The sequence below is a fragment of the Bos javanicus genome, chromosome 29, assembly GCF_032452875.1.
Source record: "Bos javanicus breed banteng chromosome 29, ARS-OSU_banteng_1.0, whole genome shotgun sequence".
NCBI classification, from domain to species: Eukaryota; Metazoa; Chordata; class Mammalia; order Artiodactyla; family Bovidae; genus Bos; species Bos javanicus.
In genome coordinates, this window is record NC_083896.1 from 37398371 (window position 1) to 37411293 (window position 12923).

Consider the following 12923-nt stretch of genomic DNA (forward strand, 5'->3'; position numbering starts at 1 on the left):
TTGTGGTTATCCAGGGAGTTCCATCAACAATCTCTAATAACCAATATGGGGGAAAGTATGAATGTGAATAGATATATGTATATTCAAAATTAAAGGCCACATTTTGAACAACTATAATTCAAAGAACCTTGCATTGGAGAATGAGAAAGTATATTTAATGATAATTACAATAAGGACTTCAGGTATATTTATTAAAAGACAGAAACACACAACTTTGTGTTTATTATGATCGACTCCCCTCTAATGTAAAACCCCAATTTAGTACTTTGATAAGGCTCTCATTGCCTCAGTAACCACAGTTGGACAAGAGGAACCTCTGTTGCCCTTGACCATTCTCTCCAACAGCCACCTAAAAACTCTTCCTTACGGGCAGTTAAGATTAGCAAAATTTGATGGGCTCTAAATGTTAACGGCCATCAAAAAAAAAAAAAAATCAGGGGAAACTAATAAAAAACATGAAACAGGGCAAAGAACAAAATATCAAAAGGTAAATAGGTAGAGCCATGAACGGGGCAGGGTTGGGCCCTGGCCGGTGGGCGCGAGTGTCCCGCCTCGTCTCCTTCAGCGCGAGCCACCGCCTCCACAGCAAATCTCTTAGTAATGAAGAAAACTTGAAATTATTTGGGAAGTGCAACAACCCAAATGGCCATGGGCACAATTACAAAGTTGTGGTGACAGTACATGGAGAGGTTGATCCTGTTACAGGAATGGTCATGAATTTGACTGACCTTAAAGAGTATATGGAGGAGGCGATTATGAAGCCCCTTGATCATAAGAATCTGGATCTAGATGTGCCGTATTTTGCAGACATTGTAAGCACAACAGAAAATGTAGCCGTTTATATCTGGGAAAACCTCCAGAAATTTCTTCCTGTGGGAGTTCTTTATAAAGTAAAAGTATATGAAACCGACAATAATATTGTAGTCTATAAAGGAGAATAACTCTTAGAGATTACTTTCCATCCATATTTGAAGAAGATCTTTATCCCCTTGAGCAATTAAGAAGACATCACCTTACTGCTGCACTTCCACATTGTGTTGAATCATTGTGAGTCCTGTTCTAGACTCAAATCTAATTTAAAACCAAGTTTGTAATGTATTCTGAGTATCATTTAAAGAGTCTTTCATCTGTAGATTAAAATCACTTTAGCAAAATGTTCTGGTGTAGAATCATTTGGAAGCAAAAGAAAAAAAAAGTAAATAAATTTACAATGCTTAAAGAAAGAGTACACTAAAATTACTTAATGTGGTAAATCAGAGAGTGATGAAAATTAAAATAACAAAGTATCACTTCAGAGAAGTCAAAAAGACCACTATCAAGAAGTCTACATTCAAGAAATGCCGGTGTCAGGTTTAAAAAGGGGAACTTTTTTTTTTTTTTTAACTCATGGGATGTAACTGGTCACTGTCATTACACAAACTAATAGGGAAGTGACTTTTTTAAAGTCAAAAATAGAGCTGCCACATGATCTGGCAGTCCATTCCTAAGAATAAATGCAGAGGCATCATAATTTAAATAACTAAAGCACCCAAAAGTACACTGGAACAGGATGTCTGTTAGCCAAGACAAGGAAGGAGACAAAATCATGAATGGATAAAGAACAAGTCATAATGTGCACTACGGAATATGACTCTGCCAGGACAGACATGAACAAGTGTCATTTGCAATGATATGGATCAGTCTAGAGATAATCACAGCAACTGAAGTAAATCGGAACAAGAAAAGTAATATCCTATCATATCCATCGTGTGTGGAAATGAGCAATTGTTCTCAATGAACTCACTCACATATGAAATGATCATATTGTCCGAGTAAACAAAGTTATAATAACCAAAAAGAAAAGGCAGGTTGAAGGATAAAATTAGGAGACTGTAATAAAATTATACCAATGATTAATGTAAAACATATTATCAACATAGGCTGACATTACTACGAGAGTTGTACTAAACACTCTGTAATAACCTAGTTGTAAAAAAAAAAAAAAACATGAGAAGATACACGCCTGGCTATAAGGAAACAAGATTCTGTACCACTAGAGCAAACACAGCGTTGGAAGTCAACTTTACTCCAATCAAAAACACATTATTTATGAAAAGAAGAAATAATCAGACCCGAGCTTTGATGGCTAATAATCTCACATTCCATTCTAATTTGTGATCAGGAAGCAGGACTACCCCTAAAACTCTGGTTACCGTAGCACCCAGACAAGGTCGTAAAGTAATTCCACTGCCCTGTGCTATTTCCTAAACAACAACCTTAAATCTATTGTTCATGGGCACCTCATAGTCATACAGAGCCCACAAATAGCTGGACTCTAAAAGATACCTGCAGTTAAAACATTTTCATGGGAAACGAATCAAAACTAGTAAAAAACAGGACAGACTGTCAAGAAGAAAATATCTACAGCAAATTGTACTCACAGCATTTAATAAAGAGCCTAGGTAAAACTTGCTGAATGTGGTGAATCAGGACAGACACAAAATCAAAACAACAATAGGAGGTCACTCTGGACCTGTGTGAAGAGGCATCGGGAAAATTCAGAAAGGGTAATGGCAGAAAAGACGGAGAAAAGGGAACCGTGTTACGGCCTAGTGGCATGTGAATGGTAAGAGTCACGGCAGAGAGGGGTACGGAACTGCTTTATGAGAAGAAAATAGACCTAACACTAAATCCTGCAGAACCAAGTCATAGAGTATTTAAGGAAAATCAAGATTTGGAAAAGGCTCATGCAGCCAGTGTGCCCTGGCCTACAACTTGCAGTATGTAACAAATGGAAGCATTCGAAACATTTATGGAGAGATGAATGCGTAAAGAGGAAATGACACATGGACACGATGCGATGTGATTCAGCCAGGAAAAGAAAAGGAAACAACGCAATTTTCAGGGACATATACAAACGGGATAATCAAACTATGTAGAGATTAGAATGAAAAAAATACAATAATCATAGGATAAATGGTATCACTTATAGGTGGAATGTAAAATGACACAGCAACGAATTAACTAAGACACACTTATGCTTACAGAAGGAAAATGAAGGGGCAAGAGATATATATTCAAAAGGTTAGACGTAACTAATATAACCATTCCATATGAGACAGATATTACACAAAGGCCTAGGTATACTAAGGGAGTTCTATCAACATTGTGTAATGAATTAGACAGGAAAGAAATCCAATGTGAATATATACATATATATTTAAAATTAAAAGGCAGATTTTGTATACCTGCAACCTACATGAACATGCATATATATATATATATATATATATATATACATATATATATATATACGTTGGTGGCTCAAATGGTAAAAAATCTGCCTGCAATGCAGGAAATCCAGGTTCAATCCCTGAGTCGGGAAGATCCTGGGAGAAGGAAATGGCAACCCACTCCAGTATTCTTGCCTGGAAAATTCCATGAATAGAGGAACCTGGCAGGCTACAGTCCATGGGATCGCAAAGGATCGGACACGACTGAGCAGCTAACACTTAACTTACTTACAATGAGAAATAAAATTGTGTTTAATGAAAAAATATGGGAAGGAGACACAAGCCTTTGGGTGTCTGTTCTGGTATACTCCATTCTAATTTACAATCCCAAACCAAAAATTTCACTCAGGCTCTCATAGCATCAGTAACATCAGTTGGACATGTGCGAATCCTGCCGCCACAGAGCAACCTATAAATAATTGCTTTGTTGTTCAGTCACTAAGTCACGTCTGACTCTTTTGTGATCCCACGGACTGCAGCACACCAGGCTTTCCTCTCCTTTAGGGAACTTAAATTCTACCTACACTCAGAAAAAAAAAAAAAAAAGGAATATAATATAAAAAACGTAATAGGGAAAATTATCACAAGAAAATATAAAAAGGTAAATAAATTTATAATGTTTAAAATATAGCACGTGAAAAGTTAACCAATAAGGCAAATCATGAGACACTGAAAATCTAAATGACAATGACGTACCGCCTTATTGAAGGCAAAAAGGCCACTATCAAAACGTCTACCTTCAAGACACGCTGCAGTGGGGGTAAGATAAGAGGGCCCCTTTTTCATGCTGGTGGGATGTCATTGGTAACAGCCTTAGGAAAACCAACATGGAAGCGCACTTTTAAGGTAAAAATGAAAGTGCATTAACACACTACAGTCCCACTCCTGTGAACAGACACCGAGAGAGCCTGAATCTGAAAAACACGTGCACCAAGGAGCGCACTGCAACAGGCACACGATCAGAGAGACCGGGAATGAAAGAACCGCACGGGCACAGGCGAATGGACACACATCTCCACCGCGGAGCATGACTCAAGCGTGAAAAAACAGAAATAATGTCATTTGCAGAAACATAGGCTAGCTGAGAGATAATCTTAGTTAAGAGAAGTCATTCACTAGGAAAATAAAAATATCATATGATATCACTCGCACGTAGGATTGAGAAATCGTTCGCAATAAGCTCATTTATATTTCATATAACCACACATCTTAGGAAATCATAATTAACCCCCCCCAAAAAAAATGGTGGTGGAAGGGTTAAATTAGGAGGCTGGGATCAACTTATACCAAAGAAACATGTAAAATACATAACCTACATGGACCTACATTACCAAGGGAGGTGTATTAAGCACTGTGAAATAACCTGTATGTGCATGAATAGACACATGCATGGGGATAAAAGAACAAAATTTCAAAACTTTAGAGGAAAAATAACAATGTAAGTCAAATTTACTGGAATAAAAATACACATTACCTCTACTTAAAAAAAAAAGATGAAGTAATGACACACAAGCTCTCACATTCCAAACGGATTTTCAACCAGGAACCAGGACTAAGCCTAAGTCTCCAGTTACCATAGTAACAAGCGTAGGGCGAGAAGAAATTCTGCCACCAGGGGTCCTTCCCGCAAAAACAACATTAACTATTGTTCATGGTTCACAAGGACCACTGGGCATTAACTGATACTTGCACTTGAAACATTTTTAAGGGAAACCAATCGAAAATAATAAAAACTGGGCAAGCAATCAAGAAGAAAATTTCTAAAGTAACTTCAACTCCTACGCTGTTTAAAAAAATAGTCCATGAAAAGCTGCTGAACCTGGTGACTTATGACAGACACGCAAATCCTAACTACAAGGAGGGATCACTCCCCGTCAACCTGAAAGGCCGTCATGAAAAATCTACAAAGAATCAATGGTGGAGAAGGCATGGAGAAATGGTATCCTGTAAAGCAATGCTGGAGACCAGGCTCGATCAGATCGGTAATAGCTACCCACCCCAGTGTTCTTGCCTGGAGGATCCCATGGACAGAGGAGCCTGGCAGGCTACCGTCCATGAAGTTGCAAAGAATCGGATACAACAGAGCAACTAACACAAAGGTCCTCGTCGCATATAAATGATAAAGGTCACTATAGAGAGAAGCATAGGACTGGCTGCAGGAAATAAAACAGGCCCATCAGAAAATCCCATAGAACCACAACAGAGTGCTTGAGGGGAAAGCAAAATGTTCAAAAAATCCATGCCGTCAAGTTGCACTGGACTAGATTTACAATATCCAACAAATGGAATATGCAGTTGGATTTTGGGAGAAGTGAATGATGAATATGTGACACAGGTACACAATGCAATATGACTCAGCCAAGAAAGAATGAAATAATGAAATTTGAAGAACACAGACAAAACTAGGGGTAATCTAACTAAGTGAAGAAGTCAGTCAGAGAAAGTAAAATCTCATATCACTTACAGTTAGAATCTAAATATACACACCAACAAACTAACAGAGAATTGGTTCAGAGACTTAAAAAGCAAACTTACTGTTAGTAAAGAAGATAGAGTAGTGCAAGAATAAATTCAAAGCCTTAGATGCAACAAATATGTTCATTCCATATAAGGATGAAAATCATTAAGGACCTAGGTATACCAAAAGATTTCTACTGACAATATCACAAATAATACAGGGAAAGTCCAAATGTGAATAGATATATGTGTCTTTAAAACTGAAGAGCACGTTTTGGACACTTAGAACTACACAGCCTTTGACTGTGTGGATCACAACAAACTGTAGAAAATTCTTCAAGAGATGGGAATACCAGACCATTTTACTGCCTCCTGAGAAGGTCAAGAAGCAACAGTTAGAACCAGACATGGAACAACAGACTGGTTCCAAATTGGGAAAGGAATATGTCAAGGCAATATACTGTCATCCTTCTTATTTAACTTATATGCAGTGTACATCATGCAAAATGCTAGGCTGGATGAAGCATAAGCTGGAATCAAGATTGCTGGGAGAAATATCAATAACCTTAGATACATGGATGACACCACCCTTATGGCAGAAAGTGAAGAGGAACTAAAGAGCCTCTTTATGAAAGTGAAAGAGGAGAGTGAAAAAGTTTGCTTAAAACTCAACATTCAAAAAATGAAGATCATGGCATCCAGTCCTATCACTTCATGGGAAATAGATGGGGAAACAATGGAAACAGTGACAGATTTTATTTTTGGGGGCTCCAAAATCACTGCAGATGGTGACTGTAGCCATGAAATTAAAAGACGCTTACTCCTTGGAAGGAAAGTTATGACTAACCTAGATAGCATATTAAAAAGCAGAGACATTACTTTGCCAACAAAGATCTGCATAGTCAAAGCTATGGTTTTTCCAGTAGTCATGTATGGATGTGAGAGTTGAATTATAAAGAAAGCTGAGCAACGAAGAATTGATGCTTCTGAACTGTGGTGTTGGACAAGACTCTTGAAAGTCCCTTGGACAGCAAAGAGATTCAACCAGTCCATCCTAAAGGAAATCAACCCTGAACATTCACTGGAAGGACTGATGCTAAGGTGAAGCTCCAACACTTTGGCCACCGGATGCACAGAGCCAACTCACTGGAAAAGACTCTGATGCTGGGAAAGATTGAGAGCAGGAGTAGAAGGGGGCAACAGAGGATGAGATGGTTGGATGGCATCAGTGATTCAGTGGACATGAGTTTGAGCAAATTCCAGGAGATAGAGAAGGACTGGGAGGCCTGGCATGCTGCAGTCCATGGGGTCACAAAGAATCGGACATGAGTTAGCCTCTGAACAACAACAACAAAGAATTAAAAATGCCCTACATAATTATTTCTACATAGATATTTCGTCAATAAAATTAATAAATTCCATAAAATTAGTAACTTCCATAAAATGGAAAATTTCTCTAAAATTAAAACTTCCATAAAGTCAATAACTTCCATAAATTGAATAACTGATAAAATTAATAACTTTTATATAATCAATAACATTCACTTACTTTCATACAACTAAAACCTTCCTCAGAAAATTAAAACCTTTCTCAGAAAATTAAAATTATAAAATTACTTTTGATATTAAAATCTTCTACTCTATGAAACATCTTTTAAGAAAAATTAAAAAATGAACCAGAAACTGCAAGAGACTATTTTCAAAACACACATCAGATAACTGATCTGCACTCAAATTATACCAAACAGCTTCACTGAAATTTGGTAAGGATTGATATGCATACCTGGGAAAGAAAGATAAACAGTAAATAAGGAAAGAAGGACTAGGGTGGGGTGGAGAGGGGGCCTTGAGATAGATAACCCTAGGATCTGATGTTACTGACTCAGGTGGCTGTACGCTGACACCAAGCACAAAACTGAAATTCGTCAATACGCCAGCACAGCATCCCAGGAGATTGAAGAAAAGGAAAGAAAAGGAATTACTAGTTTATGCTCCACCACTGCATTAACTTGGGCTGATGTCCCATCCCTGGAAACTGAGTGGGCTTGAGAAGACAGGGCTGGGCTGGGATGGACACAGCCTGGAGGGTGCTCTTCACTGAGCTGTCTCTTCAGCCTGTACCGTCTGGTTGGCTCTAGCTGGGGCCCGAATCCCTAGAGCAGCCCAATGATGGTGGCCCGACCTTCTGGCTTCTGGGACCAAGTTAAAGTCACCAAGTATCTAGGTCCCTGTTAATGGGGTACCCAGCTGAAGCCTCCTTCCTGAGAGTGCAGCCTCTTAGGAACCTCAGCATGGAGCAGGGCTGCAGGTCCCTGAAGTCCAGAGGGGAGGGTGAAGCCTTAGGAGGAAGAGGTAGTGCGACATAAGCCCTTGGGGGTTTCCTCTGCTGCTGCTGCTGCTAAGTCGCTTCAGTCGTATCCGACTCTGTGCGACCCCATAGACGGCAGCCCACCAGGCTCTCCGTCCCTGGGATTCTCCAGGCAAGAACACTGGAGTGGGTTGCCATTTCCTTCAATGCATGAAAGTGAAAAGTGAAAGTGAAGTCTCTCAGTCGTGTCCGACTCCTAGCGACCCCATGGACTGCAGCCTACCAGGCCCCTCCATCCATGGGATTTTCCAGGCAAGAGTACTGGAGTGGGTTGCCACTGCCTTCTCCGTGGGGGTTTGCTCACTCCACTGGAATTCACAGCCTAGGAAGATGACTTTCCTAAGGCTCTGGTTGCAGACGGGAACAGAGCTTGGCGTGAAGAAGTGCTGCCCCCTTGTGGGCATTATCTGTAACTACAACTTGACCGCTGGCGCTCAGTCGTGTCCTGACTCTTTGCAACCCCATGGAGGGTAGCATACCAGGTTCCGTGGTCCATGGGATTTTTCAGGCAAGAATACTGGAGTGGGCTGCCATTTCCTTCTGCAGGGGATCTTCCCAACCCAGGGATCAAACCTGGGTCTCCTGCATTGCAGACAGACGCTTTACTGTATGAGCCACTAGGGAAGCCAGCACCTCCAATTCACAAGGCCTGAGGTGCTGTTAAGGACAAATGACATCAGGAAAGGTCAAGCGGCGGGTTTGCCAAAGTAAATTTCAAACACAACAGACTCTCAAGAAGCCAACTGCAGCACGTCAACTTTATTCACACACTTTAAGGGGGAAAAAAAGGAAAAACTATTTAAGAAACACCCAAACGGCCACGGGATGAGATGCTCAGCATCCCTAATTATGACAAGAGGAATGGCAATGAAAACAAACAGAAAAAATCAAATCCAATCTGGCATAACGGCCATCCTGACTGCTGCAATCAGTAAACGGGGGAGAGAGCCGGGACACTATGCAAGCCCCCTACGTGTTCCACAGGAATGGATACTGGCCATAAACCCTAGAAAGGGGCGCCTTCCCTGGCCAGAAAGAAAATTTCAAGAGAGCTAAGCCTAGGACTTTCACACTTGTACCTGGGTTATATCATGAAAAACTATCATTCAAAATGACACATGCACCCCAACATTCACTGCAGTGCCACTTCTGCCAGTCATGACACAGAACCAAAAAAATATCCCTCAACAGATTGAATCTTAAAGAAATGTGGTACATACATACAACGGGCTATTCCTCAGACATGAACAACCACCACTGAAATGATGAAATGATGACACTGGTCCCCCCGAGAACAGACCTTGAAGGACTGTATGCAAAGTGAGGTGAGTCACAGAGGAAGAAAGTCCAGATGATGTTCCTCCTAGGCCATATTTAAAAAACAGATACACCGGAAGTAATTAAAACCACGAAACAGAGACTGAGATTCAGACAGAAAACAAGAATTAGGAAAAACAAACAAACTGGGGCGAGACGGGGGCGAAGCGGCCAGGGATGGATTAGGGTCGGTCCTAACATATACAAGAGCTGTGTATTTGTTATGGAATCCACAAGGCTCATCTCCTGCCTGCCTTCCTTTCTTCCTTCCTTGCATGCAAATATACACAGAACTATTGATCTCTAACAGATACACAGAAGTCTGTCCCAGTAATAGGTAATCCACGAGGAGTATCCCCTCTCCTTTGCTCCTTGCATGTATACATTCTGCGTTTTTAATAGTTAATCCACAGGAATGCGAGGTTCACCACAGAGAACTGACTCCACCTTGTTCAATAACTTCTGCGTGAAAAGAAGAGTACAGTTACGCTCTGTGTATAGTCATAACTGAATCGGCCTGTTGCACACTGAGGACAAGCCTGGAAGTGCAAATCAAATACCCTTCAACATGAGAGAGTCATTTCCTAGGTAGGTTGATAAGGAGTCTAGGGGTCCCCAAGGAGAGAGGGGTCTGGAATTCTCAAGGAGGAAGAAAGGACAAACTTTTTTTCCTTCTCCACATTCCTTAGGATTATATAACAGTAATGTATCTTGCCTGAGGACAGTCTCTGGATTAAGGACAGTCTCTGAATTAAACCTTCTGGCTAAGTCTGTTATCCTAAAATGTAAATTATGGGAGTAGACCTGGTCTTTACAAGGATGTATCCTGCCTGAGGACAGTCTTTGGATTAAATCTTCTGGCTAATTCTGTTATCTTAAAATGTAAATTATGGGAGTAGGTCTGGTGGGGTCTTTACAACCTCCAGACATTCTTTGGATTAATTGGAGAGTATATAACTTCATTGTTAACACTAGCAAGTGGGTACTCTTTCTGCCCCCTTCTGATGCCGATGTCAGAAGCTTTCTCTATCTCCTTTATACTTTAATAAAACTTTATTACACAAAAGCTCTGAGCGATCAAACCTCGTCTCTGGCTCCGGATTGAATTCTCCTCCCGGGGCCAAGAATCCCGGTGTCTTCGAGTGATTCAACAACAACCTTTCAAACATAGCATCAGCAAGAGATCAAAGACAAGAAAAGGAATGAAAGTAATGCCTAGTTTACTCCCTCTGACCCTGGGGATGCTATCCCACCCCTGGGATCAAAGTAGGCTTGTGGCCCGTGGCTGGAATGGGCTGGGGTCGACACAGGCCAGCAGGGTACCCTTCACCGAGACCCCTCTGAAACCTGGGCTGACTGCTGTGCCCTGGCCATCCTTGGAATCCCTAGTGTCCACAAACCATGGTGGTTTGACCCTCTGGCATCAAATGCCTGGGGCAAGACACCAAGAATCCAGGTCCCATGCTACAGGGGTCCCCAGCTGAAGCCTCCTTCCTCAGAAGGCAGCCTCCAAGGAACCTCAGCACAGAGCAGTCCCCGAGTCTGGAGGGGAGGGGTGATGCTTTAGGGGGAGGAAGTGGTGGGAATCCAACCCTTGGGTGTTGGTTCAGGCACATTCCACTGGAGTTCACAGCTCAGGAAGCTGACTTTAAGGCGCTGATTGCAGTTCGCACCGGAGTCGGGAATGAAGTGCTGCCGCCCTGTGGACATTTCCTGTAACTACAACCTGACTATTGGTGCTTACTGAAAGTGGAAAGTAAAAGTGAAAGTCACTCAGTCCTGTCTGACTCTTTGTGACCCCATGCACTGTAGTCTATGGAATTCTCCAGAATACTGGAGTGGGTATAGCCTTTTCCTTTTCCATGAGATCTTCCCAACCCAGGGATCAAACCTAGGTCTCCCACATTGCAAGCAGATTATTTACCAGCTGAGCCACAAGGGAAGCCCAAGAATCCTGGTGTGGGTAGCCTTTCCCTTCTCTAGAGGATCTTCTGGACACAGAAATTGAACCTCGGTCTCCTGCATTGCAGGTGGATTCTTTACCGACTCAGCTTCAGGGAAGCCCACTGGCGCTAACAGCTCCAATTCACAAAGCCTGAGGTGTTGTTAATGAATGCTGTCATCAGGAAAGGTCAAATGGCAGGGTTTGTCAAAATAAATTTCAAACTCAACTGTCTTTCAAGAAGCCAACTGCAACAGGTCAACTTATTCACACACTTTAAGGGGGAAAAAGGAAATACAACATTGGAAACACCCAAACGGCCATACGACAAGATGCTCAGCATCCCTAATTATCATAAGAGGAATGGCAATGAAAACAAACAGAAAAAATCAAATCCAATCTGACAGAATGGCCATCCTGACTGCCTGCAATCAGTAATTGGGGGAGACAGCCGGGAGACTATGCAAGCCCCCTACGTGTTCTGCAGGAATAGACACTGGCCATAACCCCTAGAAAGGGCAGTCTTCATATGCCTGAAAGAAAATTTCAAGAGGGGTAAACCTGGGATTTTCAGATCCACACCTGGGCCAATTCTATGAAAAACTATTTCTGAAATTGACACATGCACCCAACGCTCACTTCAGTGCTACTTCCAATTGCCAAGAGACAGACTCAAGAGAGCATTCATTAACAGATTAATTCATTAAAAAATATACAAAGGCATACTGAGACATGAAACATTGACACTGAAATTAAACAATCATGAGACTCAACCCCACAAGATTGGACCTTGGAGGATTACACCCTTAGTGAAATCAGCAACAGAGGAGGAAAAAGCAGATGCTGTCCTTTCTAGTCAATATGTAAAGAAGAGATGCACTGGAAGTAATCAAAGTAAAAACAGGGACTCTGAGAGTCAAACACAAACAAAGAATTTTTTTTTATTAAAAAGGAGAAATGACCAAGGATCTTTAGGAATCGTTGTAATGTATAGACAGAACTCTGTATCTGTTTTATGTAACCTGAAAGGTTTATCTTCCGCCTGCCTGCCTTCCTTCCTTCCTTTCTTCCGTCCGTGCAAACATATTTCATTGAGTTTCAGGGAAAAGAAAGAATGAGAAACAAGCACTTGGGCGTTTGATCAGGCGCATTCCACACTAATTCACAGCCCAGGAAGATGACTTTCTCTTAGACTCTGGTTATGTTGGAATGAGAGATGGCATGAAAAAGTGCTGCCCCCTTGTGGACATTTCCTCTAACTACAAAGAGGCGGCAAAGGGCCAGGGGTGGATTAGAAATCTGTCCTAATACATACACAGAACCCTGTATCTGTGTTATGTAATCCACAAGGATTATCTCCTTCCTTCCTTCCATGTAAATAGACACATAAATATTTGTCTCTAAAAAATACACTGAAATCTGTTGCTGTAATCTGTAATCCACAGGGACTATCTCCTGCCTTTGTCCCTTCGATGTACACAAAAATTCAGTATCTCTAATAGTTACTCCACAGGAACCTGAAGTTCAGCACCAAGAACTTTACTCCACCTGTGCAGTCACTTATAAA

The 12923-nt window shown here is 41.3% G+C and overlaps 1 protein-coding gene across 1 annotated transcript; it reads left to right on the forward strand.

Annotated features, from left to right (window-relative positions):
• The first annotated feature begins 432 nt into the window (after positions 1 to 432).
• LOC133241244 (6-pyruvoyl tetrahydrobiopterin synthase) lies at positions 433 to 982 on the forward strand. The gene has a single exon (XM_061406493.1). The coding sequence runs from the start codon at positions 504 to 506 to the stop codon at positions 939 to 941; it is 438 nt and encodes a 145-aa protein (XP_061262477.1). The 5' UTR covers positions 433 to 503; the 3' UTR covers positions 942 to 982.
• The last annotated feature ends 11941 nt before the right edge of the window (positions 983 to 12923 follow it).